The sequence below is a fragment of the Cydia pomonella genome, chromosome 4 (assembly GCF_033807575.1).
Source record: "Cydia pomonella isolate Wapato2018A chromosome 4, ilCydPomo1, whole genome shotgun sequence".
NCBI lineage: Eukaryota > Metazoa > Arthropoda > Insecta > Lepidoptera > Tortricidae > Cydia > Cydia pomonella.
This window is the reverse complement of record NC_084706.1, coordinates 10961373-10979174: the sequence shown is the minus strand read 5'-3', so window position 1 is coordinate 10979174 and position 17802 is coordinate 10961373. Positions and strand designations below refer to the sequence as shown.

The 17802-nt window shown below is 34.6% G+C and overlaps 1 protein-coding gene and 1 long non-coding RNA gene across 2 annotated transcripts in view; both read right to left on the bottom strand.

The window, feature by feature from the left end:
* Window positions 1-480: 480 nt before the first annotated feature.
* Window positions 481-4347, bottom strand: LOC133517075 (uncharacterized). Its single transcript, XR_009799321.1, has 2 exons — window positions 1986-4347; window positions 481-1041 (listed from the first exon to the last, which is right to left on the bottom strand). It is a non-coding gene; the product is annotated as an uncharacterized LOC133517075 (long non-coding RNA).
* A 2961-nt stretch (window positions 4348-7308) lies between these two features.
* Window positions 7309-17802, bottom strand: part of LOC133517073 (nose resistant to fluoxetine protein 6-like) — a 69761-nt gene continuing 59267 nt past the window's right edge. Inside the window, exons 11-12 of the mRNA XM_061850217.1 lie at window positions 15257-15368; window positions 7309-13953 (exon numbers count right to left, since the gene is read on the bottom strand). Of these exons, the coding sequence (XP_061706201.1) occupies window positions 13868-13953; window positions 15257-15368 (198 nt within the window). The 3' untranslated portion in view covers window positions 7309-13867. The remainder of the gene's footprint in view (window positions 13954-15256; window positions 15369-17802) is intronic.

Here is a 17802-nt window from a genome sequence, read left to right as displayed (position 1 = left end):
TAAAGCTTTTATAACAATCTACAGTAACATAATCGCAGAGACCAATAGGCAAATAAAACTTCCCTTCCCAGTGACACATGTCGGTGACATGGTAGTAAATTAACGTTGGACCATAAATAGTGAATTTCCCAAAAATTTAAAGCAAATAATCATTAAACTCTAAACGTACGTGTAGGTAATTAAGAACCTATACCACTAATTGCTAATTATCATTTCTACGAAGCTGAGCTACTGCCCGCATTGATTTGTTAAACCACGTTACCTACCTGAAAAGGTCAGAATAGTTCAGCGCGGTATTTACCGCAACAGCGTAGGATGAAGTATATTATATTGAAAAAACTTCGTGGTTAAAGTCTTTTAAATTTAAATTCTGGCTTATTGCATTGTCTAAATAATTTAACTGTGCTTTGGAAGCTTTACAATTTTATTACAAACGCTGTTATTATTGTAAACAAACTTGGGAATTAAGTAAACAAAAAATGAATATTTTAAATAGTTTATTTAAATTGCCATTTAAATTTTGATATATTATTATATAGGTGCATAATTGCTCTCTAAAAAGTTTCATCTGCTCAAACAACAATTTGTAACAAGTTATTTCTGTTAGTTACCGCTCCTAACTAATACTAAAGAGTTCTTAGAGGTTTATATGGCGATGGTCAGCATAGTATCAGTCTAAGTGCATCGACTTAGCCAATGGCCTTGAGGACTTTGCCAATAATCAGTCTTGCTCTTATCAAATTATTGACTGTTTTTGTTGACTCGTCTATCTCATTGCACTTTCTTACATTTCCAACCCTACGTTTTCCAGTGCCTATGCAAAAATACCTTTCAACCTTAACTGTCAATATGGACAAGTTTCATGGTGGTAATTGGTAACTAATAGAAATGACATGATAAATGACGAATGATATATGACGAACGGTATTTAAAATTTGAATTCCTGTCCAGTACAGTAACATGCACCCTGGATGCACTGTCCTCCGTGACGCCCAGAGCCGCGGCAGTCGCTTGCGCAGTCCGAGTTGTTGCAGGCGGCCACTGGAAACAAAAATAATTACATACAAGGAAGAAGGAAGATCCCTTTCTGCTGCCTTCCTATATGTATTTGCATACAGTAAGAACAGGTAGGAGTACTAGTCATTGACTGTTAATTTAAACAAAGTGTGAGATGCGGTCTTGGAGAATGTCGACGTAATTACTAAAAAAAGAAAAAAATAGTTATAATACTATAAATAAGACACAGAAATCCTATTTTTTCTATAAATATTTTTATTTTTATGTTCATAATACTCTGTCTCCGAAGTTTACCGAAGAAAAGATATTATTTAATTTTAGAGGAAAAATATAATCAGACCTCTATCTTGGTAACTTTTTTTTATTAACAAAAAACATTTTAGAATTCAGTTTGCAATTTAACCAACTTAACGTGTGTTTAATACACTTGAAATTTCTATGAGATTACATTAAATATACCTTTTATATATTATATTACCTAATAAAAGAACATTTTTGAAATCGGTTCACATGATAGAGGCTTATCCTCGAAAAACCAACATACGTGCATTCCATTACGCAAATTAGCTAGTATTTGCCGATGGATGGCGCTGTACACAATCATACGTATATGTTCTTCTGATCAAGTCTTGCGCCTTTATAGTTACACGAGATAATTCAAAGTTACAGAACCCTCGGTGCGCGAGTAAAACGAACTCATTTCACCGGTTTTTTTTATAGTATGGTCAATTTTGCAATCTCAGAAATATTCCGTCGACTAAAAAGTAATTTTAAGATAATTAATTAGGTTGCCAGAGCTCAACGAGGGTGGGAGGGGGTTAGGGTCGGCAACGCGCATGTAACTCCTCTGGAGTTGCAGGCGTACATAGGCTACGGATACTGCTTACCATCAGGCAGGCCGTATGCTTGTTTGCCACCGACGTAGTATAAAAAAAAAAATTGCTCAAATGTAAATTTTATTTACTCACCAGACATTGCCAAAAATGCTGCGATAATGAAAAATAGAAGCAGATATCCCTTCATTTTATTTTTATTACAAAACTCCTATAATGACAATCCCAATTCACACGACTGTATTCTAAACGGAATGTTATTACAGCTGTGGTGCCTCGTCTTATAAGCAAAACTGTAACCTCAAGCAGCAAACTTTTATTTGCAGTAGTTATTCGTTGAGTTCAAACTACACGGTTGAAGTTTTCATTTAAAAGCATTGCTTATTGATAACATTAAGTGAATTTTTAAGTTTGTAAGCGGAGCGCGGCTAGCGGAGCATCGGTAAAGTCCCTGCCGTCAACAAACAGGAATGATGTCATATTTTTGCTTGTGTTACTCGGGGCTGTTTGCCAACTGGGAAGTACCTCGAGGTACTTGTAAGATGTTTAATAGTTTTACAACATAGGTAGTGAATAGATTATGTGCTTAAGAGGGAAGCATATGATCGTCCATACAAAAAGAGAAAATGTTTTTCCACTTTTAAATATTTTCCAATCTACATGATTTTTTAGTATGTTATTGGCACAATGAAAATCTAGGTTATAGGTCTTCCTTTTTTTTACAAAATTTACAAAAAAATATATAAACCTATAAACCTACAATATATCATGCTAAAGCGATCGACATCAAAATCAAAGTGATTTGTTAAGATTTAGTTAGAGGAAACATTTTCTCCCGAAATAGAATTTCATAGAAAAAGTACCGTTATTTCATGTATCGCAAAGCTATTCTTCCCTCTTAATATTGTTTATAAATGTCAAAACAAGTTGGAAAAAGTGGCCAAGGCCCCAGTACCCAGGCCTGGGAAGGGATCGGACCAACGTGAATGAAATAAATTCAATTATTCCCTAGTTGACTCGTATATTGATTCTAGTAAATAAAGAAAACTGTCAGAATAGTCATTGACGTCATTGTTGTCGAATCTACAACAATGACGATTCTACAAAGTAGATGATATTACATACCTGTTGTTTTGACATTTTAGTTACTTACTTGAGCCTCGCTCACGCTTACGCTTAGTTAGAGAAGAGAAGAACCTGCAACCGCAGGGCCTTAAAGAAGAATATGCCTAAAATGATTTTATTATGCTTTAATTGTACTTTTGTGCATATGACGGCGGCCGAAAACATCACATTTTACCTATGTAAGTTATAAAAACAGAAGGTACAGATTTTATACGCATAAAACTAAAATTAAAATTAGTAAAAAGGGCCGCGGTTTTGTGTGAAGCTTTTTTTTTTGTTAGAATGGCTTTTGCTGCCAGGACACTTTGCCAACGTCAAGTTTATTAGGGACAAACTTAGGAGTGCACCTATGATTTAGCCCAGAATTTTAAATTTAGAGAATTATATTATGAAAATTAAACAATATGACATTAAGAATAAACACATAAAGCTGTATACATACAAAATATTTAAAGACTTATCTTTTATCAAGGAAATACGCCAACAGTTTTAATACATTGGTGTAGCCGGCGACGTGTCCGTGTGTGTTATTAATAATTAGAAATGGAAATAGTTTTATAAGTAGAAAATAGAATACGTATGTAGATTCATTATTGTTGCAACGCAATACAATCTGAGTTATTTCTCGTAAGCCGGACCCCGTAAGGTTGCACTATCTTATTGTATAACCTGAGACCGTTATGGTCGACTATTGTTTATTCATTAAGTTCAGTAACGTCATTGTATTATATTTGTTTATTAGGGTTCACCTCCGCAGAATTTCGGCAGAGTCAAAGAAGTATTGTCCATTTTATTGTGTGTAATTAAGCGAAGTTTTAGTTGCGTGGGAAACTTTCGGTACCGTTACACCGTTATCAGGAGATAGCAATGTTCCCTCAAAAGGACAAGGGATATGGTTACCCGGGGCATTCTGTCGCACGCACTCGTTCGGTAAACGTCAACCTCCTGAGTATCGTCACGCTAGTAGAGCAAAATAGTGTTGCCTCTAGTCTAGTTAAGCTTTCACGAATAAAATACTCTTCGACGATCAAGATCTATCCTTAAGGAATATTTCCCTCGATATCAAACACCCATTACCTAAATTAGGTTCAGAACTAGCTAGAAGAGACTTTACATTACAGGGGAGAGATACTTTGAATTTGAGCAAGAGATCGTAGAAGCAAAGACGGTTCAACGGACATTCGAAAAATATATGTTCAATTGTACCTACGCCATAATCACATTGGCATTCCGGGCTACCTTTTACCTTTATCCTGAACAGAAACTCCGGAGAACACACATGACACAGCCTTAGGCGAATTAGACTACTCGTTACTTTTTTTTTTAAACTTAAATTTGAAAAAACAAGGCTTAGAATAATTTTTTTGTTGAATTTGAAAGAACTGTAATTTATTATTAGTAACCCAAAGATCAGACCAATCAGAATGTAGCTTCTCCGAGGAAACTACATCCAAGTCCTTACTGAAACATCGAAAGAAGGATCTATTACCGTTTGTAGCTGCCTCTTTTACAGCTTCATCCGCTTTTTCATTGCCATGAATGCCTTTGTGGCTGGGAATCCATGATAACTGAACTACTAAATTTAACAAATGGCAAGAGAAAAGAGCCTCTTTAATTAGGCAAATTATGGGGGATATTGAGCAATTTTTTATAAATTTTAGTTTTACAATCAACAATGTAAATATCTATCACAACCAAATCAACATTAAAGCAAATGGAAGCCAGCTGCGAAGTTATTTGGTTTCGATGATGGTGCCGCCCTTCCACACTCCGACTGACAGACGGACTTATGAACTTTATTATTCTTCTTCTTCAATCTACCTAGTTTTCCTGGCCTAGCGCCAGGGTCTGCTTTCCTACTTAATCTTCTCCACTTTGCCCGGTCTTCGGCATCCTCAGGTGTGAGATTGTTCTCTCCCATATCCGCTGTCACGACGTCCAGCCAGCGCTTCTTAGGCCTACCGTGGCCGCGTGATCGAAAGCCTTGGACAGTGAGGTTGAGGCATCTATATCCGACTTTGAACATTATCAATATCATAGTTAATTTTTTGTATCCGATATTTATTTATTTAATTTCTACTGAAATACTCTGTATTGTATCAGCAGAATAAATGTTTTTTTAAATTATCAAAACTACAAAAAACCTATAAAATTCAACCAATTAACAAGTGAAATAAGTAGATAAACTGGGTAAAACATAATTGAATAGAGTAATATTAACAATCAAATTAGCGATATTTCATAAGTAATTTTTCAATGTAACATTCACAAGTAACGTAGGATTCAATTAACAAAATATAAATTGGCCTTATAACTTACACAAAAATCACAAATAACTTACACAAAACACACTAAATCCTTCGTCGTGGTACTCGTGGTGTTAACTTATCTTGTAAATACATAAAATTTTTGAAACCAGAATAATTGTAAAAAGTGGCCCCAGTATTGTACTGAAACTATTTTATAATACAATTATTCTTCAAATAGAAAGGGCTAGAAATTAACCTCGATAAGACAAAAATCATGACTAACCATTATAAAAACCCTATCTTGATATACAACACGTCTGTCGAATATGTAGAAAGCTATGTCTACCTAGGCAAACAAATCTCCTTTAAAAAAGAGATGAATATAGAAGAAGTAGACAGAAGAATAGCCATAACGTGGAAGAAATATTGGTCCCATAAAGAAGTACTCAAATCGAATAGTATCCCGCTATCATCGAAAAAAATTGTTATGGACTCGGACATTTTGCCATGCCTCACCTATGGCTGCCAAACTTGGACCTACGATCGCAAGACTCAAAATAAAATCCAGACCACTCAGAGACGAATGGAAAGAAGCTACCTTAATATAAAGTTAAAGGACAGAGTCAAGAACACAGACATACGTAACAAAACCAAGCTTCATGATGCCTTAACATTTTGCCTGCAAAGAAAATGGAAGTAGGCTGGCCACGTAGCTAGATACAGCAACGATAGGTGGACAAAAAGAGCAGTAAAGTGGACCGGTCCTCGAGGCACCAGAGCAAAAGCCCGACCACGCGCTCGGTGGGCCGACGAAATAGAGAAGGTAGCTGGAAAAGGGTGGATAGAAGTAGCGAGAAATAGAACAACCTGGATTTCTTTGGAGGAGGCTTTTACCCGAAGGGGGTCCACACAGATTTAAAATAATATAAATAAATAAAAATAATAATGTAATACATAATAATAATAATAGGATTCTTAAAATATTAATTTTATTCACAAATAATTAAATGATTGCATGTTGTTGATATTTTTCCTTTAAATTTTGTTTAAAATGTATTATTAATTATTGTACTTAGCATGCAAAAATCAATTTATCAATGGTAATATTTATGTGTAATTTAATTTCACATAAATATTACTCATCTGTAAGGAATTAATAAAGCTCTATTCATTCATTCATTCATTCATTCTTCAAATGAATGCAATGGTTATAATCGGCTCCCAGAAACTTAATAATGTTGAAACAATATCGACATCAGAAGTTGTTGCCAGAACATAATTCATAGAAAAAATACAAAGAAAATATAACGAGTAGAAGTTTTCTGTGCAAAACTTGTACTTGCTCCATTTTCTTTGTATTAAAATGTATGGGCACAAAAAACCTAGTGGACACATATATATGTTACTTAAATATTCAAGCTCATAATGTTACTGTATTACATGGCATACTACTAGTAGACTAAGGCTGTATTCTCTTACTGGAACTGTTGACAGGCGGGCAATACTGGATAATCTTGATTGGTTTGGGTTTAGCTTTATAATTGGAGGTGTAGACATTGTAGACACGCGATATTGGGATTAGCTTAGTATCTTAATTTGATTGGGCGGATGTACAGACGTTATAGTTGGTGGATTGACTATTGTAGATGGACCGGATATTGGTTCTTCATTAGATAGGTTAGGTTGGATATAGCTGGGTTTGTGGGGTGTGAGTTTGGGATTGGCTTAGTATCTTAATTCGTTTGGCCGGATAAACAAACATGTACAAACGTTTTACTTGATAGATTGGCTATTGTAGATGGACCGGATATTGGTTCTACATTAATAGCTGGGTTTGTGGGTTGTGGGTTTGGGATTGGCTTAGTATCTTAAATATTATTTCACAAATTTACTAAGTTCCACAGAAATTAGTAATGATATTTTTGTAATTTACTTTAGTAGAAGACTTTAAACTTCTTCTCTGGAGTGAAGTAGAATTACAATATTCACAACTTAATAAACTCCCAAGCGAACTAAATCGCGGTCAATAGCTATTTCTAAATACTTACCTTAGTTAAGGTTTTAATAAAAATAAATGTCAGTGATTTTAATTTTCAACAACTATATTTGTCTATTAAATAGATTGAAACAGAACAAGTATACATTTTAAAATATAACTTCTATTATCTTATTGAGAAAAGTATGTTTAGATAATAGGAGTAGGACGCGGAAACAATGCTTCAAAATTTCCTGTCATCCTTGTTTTTTTTTTATTCAATACAGATAATATTTCGTTCTATCTCTCACAAACTAATTGTTCTAAGTACAGGAGCAAATTTATATCTGTTAAACTATTAAAGAATGGAAGATAATTTTGACGCGTTGTTTTTGATGCTAATTGTGTCTATTAAGATATACATTCGAATAATTTGATTCTAGGGCCGCTTTGTACCTAGTTACAAGTAATGTGAATGATTAAGAAAGCCATGATTACCCTTTTCCAGGCAGCACCAATCTACACGGTTTTTCCAAAATATCCAAATATTTTAATCTAAAATCGGATTGCTAACTGGTTATAACAAAAAAAAAACAACGGGTTTCACTCCGGCAGTGCCGCCAGAAGTGAAACTTATTAACGTTGTGCATTTTTGATATTTTGGAATGGTTAGGGAATAATTTTGCACGAATTGCTTTAATTATCAGTCTAAAAGTACTACTCGTATCATATATGTGGTAAAATACAATATTGCGCTATCATACACAATCATGACAATTTATATTACATAAAAAATTTAACACTCCAGAATTATTACAATTATTAAACATTAAAAAGTTTATCTCTCAGAAAAATCAACTTCCATGCAGAATTTCAACGACTCTTACACCATCATCATTACTAGAACCATCATGGAGTTTTTCGATCAGGTCACGTGTCCGTCTTACGAATTTTCAATGTGACGAATCTGTCGGTCACGTGACCTGTCGCGAGTTTAACATTTTTTCCCCATCACAAAGAGTTTCAGACATTTGTTTTGTTAAAATAGAGTCAAAACAAGAATCTCTGCATGTGGTAGTGGCTGGCCAGCGAATATAATAACCAAGGCAAGCCTGAATTTATTCCAAAGCACTTTTAATAATAGGAATTCCATGAGCCAACGAGATACCGCCAATTTTTTTAAGTGTGCCAAACGTACAAATAAAAATCGACCATTATGTCTCAGTGACGCTAGATGACTCGAAATTACAAAGGGAAATCATTCAGTTTGGATGACGAAAGTTATTTTCCTTTTAGAAAAACTGATATACCTGGAAGTGGTCGATACTATACTAGCAATGATTCTACAATACCAGGCAATATCAAACACAAGTATTATGGACAAGTTTGAGCAGACATACAGTCGCCATCAGTAATATCGGAGCAGCCGAGGTGCTCAAAAATATCTCAACACGCACTCTAACGCGTTGACAATAGAGACGAGTTCAGATATTTGTGAGCACCATGGCCACTCCAATATAATATTTGTTGGCGACTGTACATTACAATTCCAGGACTCCAATAACATATCATTTATATGTAAGAAAGTCCTGCTGATTGATAGTTTTTGTGGCTGTTTGAGTACCTAGTTAAGTGTATAATTAATTATTATAAAAAAAAAACCCGACTGCACACTAAAAAGAGGAAAACAAGCCCCACAAGAATATAGAGCTTTATTATCTTTTTTTGTTTTTGTTGCCTATTAAGAACAAAGTATCGAAAAAAGTTATATGAGTAATTTTTTCACAGCTCTGAAATAATTCAATTTTTTGGTTATCACCCGTTACTCCCGTTAATGATGAAATTTTATTGACGCATATGATGTGGTCGGTAAATCGTACTATACCTGGAAAAGTGTTAATAACTCTTATGATGTTGGCCAGCTAAATGAGGGCACTGCAATTTCGTCCCCAACTACACTCCATCCCGCATACTTTTGTTAGCTCACGAGCCAGGAACAGATTCCATGCCCAATCGCCTCCCGGGCGATAACTCGTATAGTGGTTAAGCGCTAAGTATGTTGCACTCTCGTGGAAGTCAGCTGCTGCTCCGTTGGTGGATTGAGGAATGGCAGCCACCGAAACACGTTATTGCTGCTGACCGTACAAAGAGAACAGAAATAAATTTAACTCCAAAATTACGACTTTGTTCCGGTCGCTATAGAAACTGCGGGGCCTTGGTGTGTGGAGGCCAAAAAAACTTATTAGTCTTTGGGGCGGCGTTTGAGAGATAGGGGCAGCTACCCCCGTGCCGGCTCTTTCCTGGTTCAGCAAATATCGCTAGCTGTAGCACATTTGGAATTGGATCAGGTGACAGTCGGAACGGGACATAGGGCTTATTTCTAGTTATAATTTTTTATCAGAATGACTTTTTATATTTCCTCTTAACATTAACGTATTTAGTAGAGATGGAATAAATCTTTGTATCTACTCCAAAATCAATTAAATGATTTTAAGAAAAATACTTTCATAAATTACATTGGTAACTTGTTTATTATGTGATCACATCTATAATAACAATATTTCTCTTAAAAACCTAATTTGAGCAAATATAATTACTATATAAACCAAAAACATTATTAATAATATATGTATTTATTTATACGAAGTGGTTGGAACACACTTTCATCAATTTAATTCAATTTAGTGTTTTGCAACTTCTAAATAGTTAGTATTATAATTTTCTCTACTACCTAAAAGTTGTCTGAGAGATATCACTCTATTGCGATAAAACCGCCCGCTGTTTACCCATGTCTATAAGTATTATGTGTGTTTCTTTGTAATTTTATTTTGAAGTTGTGCAATAAAGAGAATTGTTAAATATGTTAGAACAGGTCACTCACGTATTTTAAGTCGAAAACGCTCGACATTTTTCACTTAAAATCACGACGACGACGACCGTTTTCGACTTAAAATACGTGAGTGACCCGTTTTAACATATTTAATATATCTGTGTCTCACGGAAGTTTTGTTATTAATAAAGAGAATTTTAATTTTTAAACGAAGCCGAGACCTCGTGTAAGCTAATCTTTACATGATTTTGCATTTTTGTGTTTTCGTATTTCCAATCATATCAATTTTTTACAGGTTTAAATATAAATACAAATATTATATTAGCCGATTATATACAAAATATCAGATATCGCAAAACTTCGCATATTTCTGTTTGGTTTCAATGAACATTCTTTTGATAACATATTTCTTATAAAGTTTATTTTTGGTAACTGGTAACCTTCTATTAACAATTCTGTAACAATACTTTGACGCTTAATTTAAGAAAACTGACATGCTCCTTAGATATTTTTAGAAGAATGTAATAAAACATCCTAAACAAACTTTGTATAGAAAAACATAGTTTAGCGCGACGGGCGGCCTTAAATCGACTTTTGCGGTCGTGTATGAGGAAATAATGAATATTCATGAGAACCCTAGGGGAGGATTCCGTAAGAAATTGTCAACGTAATGGGAATTAGAGGGTGATTTACGACAGATATTCTTAACCCAGTCATTATACTGTTACCGCCGTTCATTAAGTTGGCCTTAATACTCGTTTTAAAATTAGATTTAGTCAAACTATGTGTGTCTAGTTGTAGTGGCAGACGCGTCAACACGCCTAATTTACAATATAAAATATCCACGTACATAGAAGAATAACCCAATACAGAATTATAGAATTTTGCAATAGTTATAAACCTCGGACATCTACCTTTAACAATCGTACAGGTATCAGTACCGGCTATCTAATGTGTACAGCGTGTATTTATGATACGATCGCATAATCAAAGGGTAGTTCGTTTAGACTTTAATAAACACACTTTCATAGGTTTTGTAAAAAATGGACGACGTTTATTTTTCCATATAACATTGTTCAGCAAGCATATATCGTTACGTACTTAGTTTTAACTCAAAACTTCGCATTTAATGACACGACGTCATTAGTGACCATGATGTACGAAATACATTGCCGCGCGAAATATATTCAAAAATTAATTATACTCCGGTAGTAAATCTAAACTAAAAAAAAAAAAAAACAGTATTGATTTCTAGCACTAAAACCTACGTCTAGGTTAAATTTGCAGTTATATGAAATATACACCCTGTAGGTATACATGCAAGTAGGCGTTTTTTAGGGTTCTGTAGTCAACTAGAAACCCTTATAGTTTTGCCATGTCCGTCTGTCCGAGGCTTTGCTCGTGCTAGCGAGCTGCAATTTGGCATGGATATATAACTCAAGAAAGCCGTCAAAGACGTACAATCAAATCTAACAATTTCACGTAAAGTGGAGGTGTTTTTTTTTTTCTTCAACCCTACAGTGTGGGGTATTTTTGGAAAGGTCTATACGGGTCTAATAGGGGTCTTCAACAAACATTTTTTGATAAAGTGAATATATTCGGAGATAATCGCTCCGAAAGGAAAAAAATGTGTTCCCCTCCCTCTAACTTTAGAACCCAAGGTCCAAAAATATGAAAAAATCATAGAGCTTATTAAATACATCGAATGAAACCTATAGCGGATATTATCAGTTTAGCTGTTTTTGAGATATCACAAAAAGTCTCCCCGACATAGTAAAAAGACGTAACATCCACAGTTAAACGTTATTACAAGATTAAATGGGTTGTTAAAGTTATTTGGCATTATTCATGTAATTAAACTAAAATTTAAGATAAAAATTTCTTATTTTACTCATTCTATTTTTATTTAATATTTAATTTCTCTAAAACAGTTTCATTGACTGTATGAGTAATGCCGTTGACTATTGGTAGTTTTAGAGGCCCGTGAAGTTGACCACTCCAATAAAAAGTAAGAAGCAATCCCGCTAATTTAATATTCATATTCATATTCGTTTATTGCACTCATGTACAATGCATTATGTTTAGGACTTATTGCTATACTTTACTTTTTCATGCTTTAATGATAAAAATCATTTTAAACTTACCGCAGTTTACTAAAATGTGTGTTTTTTCGTCTACATTTTTTTTATGGGATATTTATCTTTAGACATGCAAAGTCTCCGATTGCAAGTAAGTCGAAAGCAGGTCCAAAGGAACAAATCATGGCCATACGTCTATTACTTTAATTAGGTACTGATTATGCAAATTTGCCCATTTGTTTTACTCGGGTGAAAGGTACCATTTCATCCCTTGATTAGCAATCTACTATACTAATAGCTCCAGTTGAGCTTATTGCGGCGGATAGGTAACTACGGAACCCTATACTGAGCATGGCCCAACATGTTCTTGGCCGATATTTAATTATTGATTTAGGTTTGCCAACAGGTGCAAAACAAACAATATTTATATACCAAGATTTAAATAAATTAAAACATGAGAATGTTCGTAGAACACAATAGAGTCACAGGTACTTAGGTACATACGAATACTAGTCTACTATAAAGCCGTCTAAAAGTACCATTCCGTGTTTAAGCCTACACCTCGATTCTTACTTATTATCTTATTTACGTGTTCCATTTTGTATAAATACTCTCGCTTACAGCATTTTACTTGTTACATACTTTGAATCCAATATTTAATACTATCAAATGAAACCAAAGCCTAAATCTAGTTTACAGTCCGCACACGAAACTCGAGCATTTTCGATAAGCGGCATAGTCTTTCTTAGCGTTAGAAAAAGGCAAACAATCTTGACATGTATTTTTATTGAAAAACGGTTTTTTAAAAATCAGGAAGTAACTGGGTTTTACTTACGAGAGTAAAATAGTGTAAATGGTCGTATATGATTTATAATTGTTACAAATTTGCCATGACTTATTTTTCAAAAGTGTTTTTCAATAAAAAGACAAGTTAAATCGCTTACCTTCTATCTAATGCAAAAAAAAAATCGGACTATAGATAGTTGGGTTGGTGCCCCGCGCCGTGCAACAACAGCACGCATGTGGGGGGCACAAGCAGAGCGGCCCTTAAACTTTCTCGGGGCTCACGTTCAGACTATAAAATATTAGCTAATAATACCTTTTTAATTTATACAGCGAAGGTAACAAATTTTACGACTAATAATTTATATAAAATGAGTTTTGGATTGGTTAGCATCCAATCACCGTATAAAAATATAAATTATCACTTACATACTTGATTCGTAAGTAAAAAGCTTAGCTAAAGCCCTTCCATATTTTAAATTAGTATTATAATGTAAAGTTTCTTATTCATGAGATACTTAGTTAAGAAATTTAATTAATGCTGTCCAAGTATAATTTAATGTTCATTTTTAGAGTTTTAATTCTATATTATGTTTATTATGTAAATTTGCAAGAAGGGCGTTACTTAAGTTGTTTACGTAACTACATAACGTCTCTTCCAGACGTCAAAACCGCCGCGACATGAGGCAACCTAATTTAATTACTTACTTATATTTTTTTACAAATCGATCGGCAAAACTCATTTCTATTAGGTCTCTTTCAAAGTAACATTTGTCTTTGACATCATTGGCGTGCTGTGCCCCGCCGCGTTAACGCGATTGGCGTTGTTAAACTCTCATATACGAGTAACCAAAGTAGTATCTTCATGATGCTTGTAGCTTACAATGCTCTGACACTTTGCTTGCGGCTTTTTCTCTGGCGCAACACTCCGTTCGTCATTCGATTATTAATTTAATTAATTTATACATTAACTACTGCTACGTTTCTAATTTGCTTTGACTAGTGTTTCTCGATATCTGGTCCTGTTGGTTTCTCATAGCGTTGTCACTTAAAACTGGCCGAGCTGAAAAAGAAAGAAAGAGATCTTATAAAAATAAGTTGATACAAAAATATTAAAAAGTCTATTCAAAATATTGTAGTTGTTTGAAGAAGAGTTAGTTTATGATACGTAGTAATTAGTATAGTAAGTACCTACGCAGTGGAGTTAAATAATCAAATATAAGCATAGAAAAGTTAGATATCAGCATGATATCAGTACAAATTAATTTCAGGGAGAGAGTTGCATTTGTTTTGTTCAGTCCAATTTTATTACGATATGAATTTAACCTTATTTTTTAACAGACTAATTCTAGTTTTGATTATTAGATCTGTTTCCAACATGATGCTGATATGATACTAATCTGACAGTGTCAAAAATTACGTTTTTGGTTGAAGAAATGTTGTTAGAGGGTACGTAAAACATTGCTGACTCATATCATGTCGAGTAAACCAATAACCAATAAGTACTTCGAATTGCAGTATTTCCATAAACTTATTATTTAATAATATTAGGTATATAAATAATTATATATGTACCTAATAAATAAGTCTTTGGCAAAAATATATTTATACAATTTGGTACAAGCTTTTATGGTTGTCTGTACTTTTCTTACCGTAGGGAAACTCATCGAGGCAATTATTCTAAAAACCCCAAACACAATTATTAGGTTGCGTTGTTTCATCACATAGTACCTATGACCACCTTTTGTCTCCATCATCAGATCAGCTCAGCAATATTGCATTGTCACCCGACTTACATTTTTTTAAGATATAGGCGGCAAACGAGCACGGACCTATGGTTAGCGATTATCGTCACCCATGGACACCCACAACACTAGAGGGGATGCAAGTGCGTTGCCGGAATTTAAGATGAGAGTACGCTCTTTTATTGAAGGTTTGAAGGACGTATCGGTCCGGAAATACCGCAGGCGACAGTTCATTCCACAGTTTAGTTGTGCGAGGCTGGAAGTTTCTGGAGAAACGCACAGTTGAGGACTGCCAACCATCTAAGTGGTGAGGATGGAAATGTTGTCGCGTAGGGCGATGGCAAAAAGAAGCGTTAGGGATTAATCCGAACAATTCCTCGGAGCACTCCCCGTTATACATACTCGTATGTATGCAAATTTTCAGCTCAATCGGGAATCGGGAAAGAGATCAAATTTAGTTTCCAAGATTTGACCCACACTAACTATCCAAGTAACGTACATACTAACAGGGCAAGGTAAATAAATGCTTGTAAAATGCATATGTTACATAGAATGTTTGGGTTGTCAATAAACTATCAATTACGTAAAGGTACATACTATAATACTACTTCTTTTACTTACCAAACATTCTGAGAAGAATTTTCTCGATTCCATGAATGGGTGACTCGAAGCTCAGGCAAAGAAGCGTAGCCAAAAAGAACGTCAGTATTATGTGGGATATGGCATTAGCTACCTGAAATAAAATAATTACGTTATTTGTAAATTATATAAGGTTAAAGTTTGATATCTCAGTCTTATGTATACAACTTTTTTGTCTCGTTTAGCTACTCTCAATTAAATATGCCCCATAAGTTGGCTCATTCAGCCGATTTATGAGGCAGTCTCAAGCAACTGTACAGTGCAAGTTACGTTACAAATTAGCTCTTCCCCTTGACGCACTAACAAATGCTCATATTTTTTGAATGATGTTACTTTTGAATTGATTTGGGTCTTACGATCTCAAAAGATGCTTAATAATCGGTGTTATTACGCGACTGCCGAAGAAGAGTGATGTGTTTTTTTTTTTTATATAGTAGGCAAAGAAGCAGATGAATTGCTTGATGGTAATCGATTACCGTCGCCCATAGACACCCGCTACACCAGAGAGGTTGTAAGTACGTTGCAGGCCTTTAAGATGGGAGTACGCTCTTTTCGTAGTTTTTCATCTCTAGTTTTTGTAAACATTACCTAAGACAGGGGTTCCCAAAGTGTGCGCCGCGGCGCCCTGGTGCGCCGTAGAAAGTAAAGAGGGGCGCCGTGAGTTCTATCATTATCCGAAACCACAAATATTCGCGGGTACCTATTTGAGCGCTCGCAGCGTTAAATAATATAGCGTCGTGTCACTCTTTTTCGACCGTGATTTTAAATTTACAAGGGCGCCGTTGCAAAATACTAAACTTGTAACTGCGCCGCATGTTGAAAAAGATTGGGAACCCCTGACCTAAGATAATAATTGTAGGGAAATACATAGTCCTCGCCTTTCATTTAAAATGTTGTAACGTGCATAATCAGTAAGTAAATAGATCGGAATCTGACTTCTAATGTGTATTTACTACTGTTTTCCAACAAATCAGATATCAGGCCTTTCCCACATCATCCCCTCGCTTTTTTACTTTTAATTTAACAATCCTTTATCTGCAATTTCGCAATCCGTCATACGAACCTACAATAATTGTACCTAATTACTTAATCCATGTACAATTATTTCTTATCGTATTCTGTGTCATGTTCAGATCGAGCTCGAATTATTACTATTTTTAGTCCTTTCTTGCCAATTTTTGCGATTGGGGGATATTCTGAAGCCCTTGTTCAAGGATTCTGCCCGCAGCAAATTTTGATTTGTTCGGGTCATAATATCTGGTTCCGATTACTATAAAAATAATATTTTAAGAGCATACAACATAATTATTGTTATTTATGCATTAACCGCGTAATTGCGTCTCGCCGCCGCAAGTACCTACATCCCACCGGTCCGTAATTACGGGCCTAGAAATGGATGCACCGCACATCATTATTTTATTTACGTCATAATCGTACCTACTCGTTAATGTGGTACAAAATAATGCATATTAAAATTATGAAGAGAAAAAAAAAAGATACTGCATCGCAGCAGGTTGCAAGAGCAAAGGCCAATATTATTAAAAAAACTGACGAGAAAGTAACATTTTATCCAAAGAGAGGCAAAGTGACTTGATGCATTGCGTTTGCGTTGGTACCTTATGTTGGCTGGTGGAATTTACTTTTAAGTGATGGTTTTCTTATACAGAGAACTTTTTAATATACCACGACGGTGGCAAACAAGCATACAGTCCGCTTATTGGTAAGCACTCACCGTAGCCTATGGACGCCTGCAACTAGTACCTACTATTATTTATTCTGTGATTTAAGATAAGGAAACAGATACCAACGACCACATTACGTATGTTCGAGTAATAATGATATATCTTGATTAGTCAGTATGGCAAAAAAATGTTTGGCGAAAAGGATAGCGCCTAAACGATCACTTGAAGTATAAAGAAAATGTGAAGTCATAAGTTTCATGATTTCTTGTCCAAACTTTTATTCAACTTTGTTTATATGTTATGAAATGTCGCTCACATCGATTCAGCAGATTTATTAGGCACGTGAAAACTTTTATTTCGAGATGACAGAGAAAAATATGAGTTTTGGAAATAACTAACTAAATATAATCATATTGATAAGGAGTTACATACTCGTACCTACATATTATTATATGTTTATAATACATCCTTTACATAAGTTGTATTAATCTTGAACTTGAACAAATCGATTTATTCCATTACTCATAAAAAAATTTTTGAGCCGTTAATAAATAGTTTATAAAAAAAAACTTATCCGCTAATTACATTTGGGCTGTTTTTTCTGTTTTCCATTATCAATACCTGCCTGTCTGGATTGATTTCCTACAGTAATGAGATCGCCTTTCTTTACCTTTATTTACAATGTAAATCTCTTTTGAATTTGTTTTTTTTTTGTGGTACAATAAATAATACTTACTTATGTTAAAAAAATCATTAGACTAAATAGATTAATATTTTTGATCGAAAAACGACGAATCTTTCTGGCATTTATGTCTATGGTCAAGCACGTATAAAGGAACATGAATA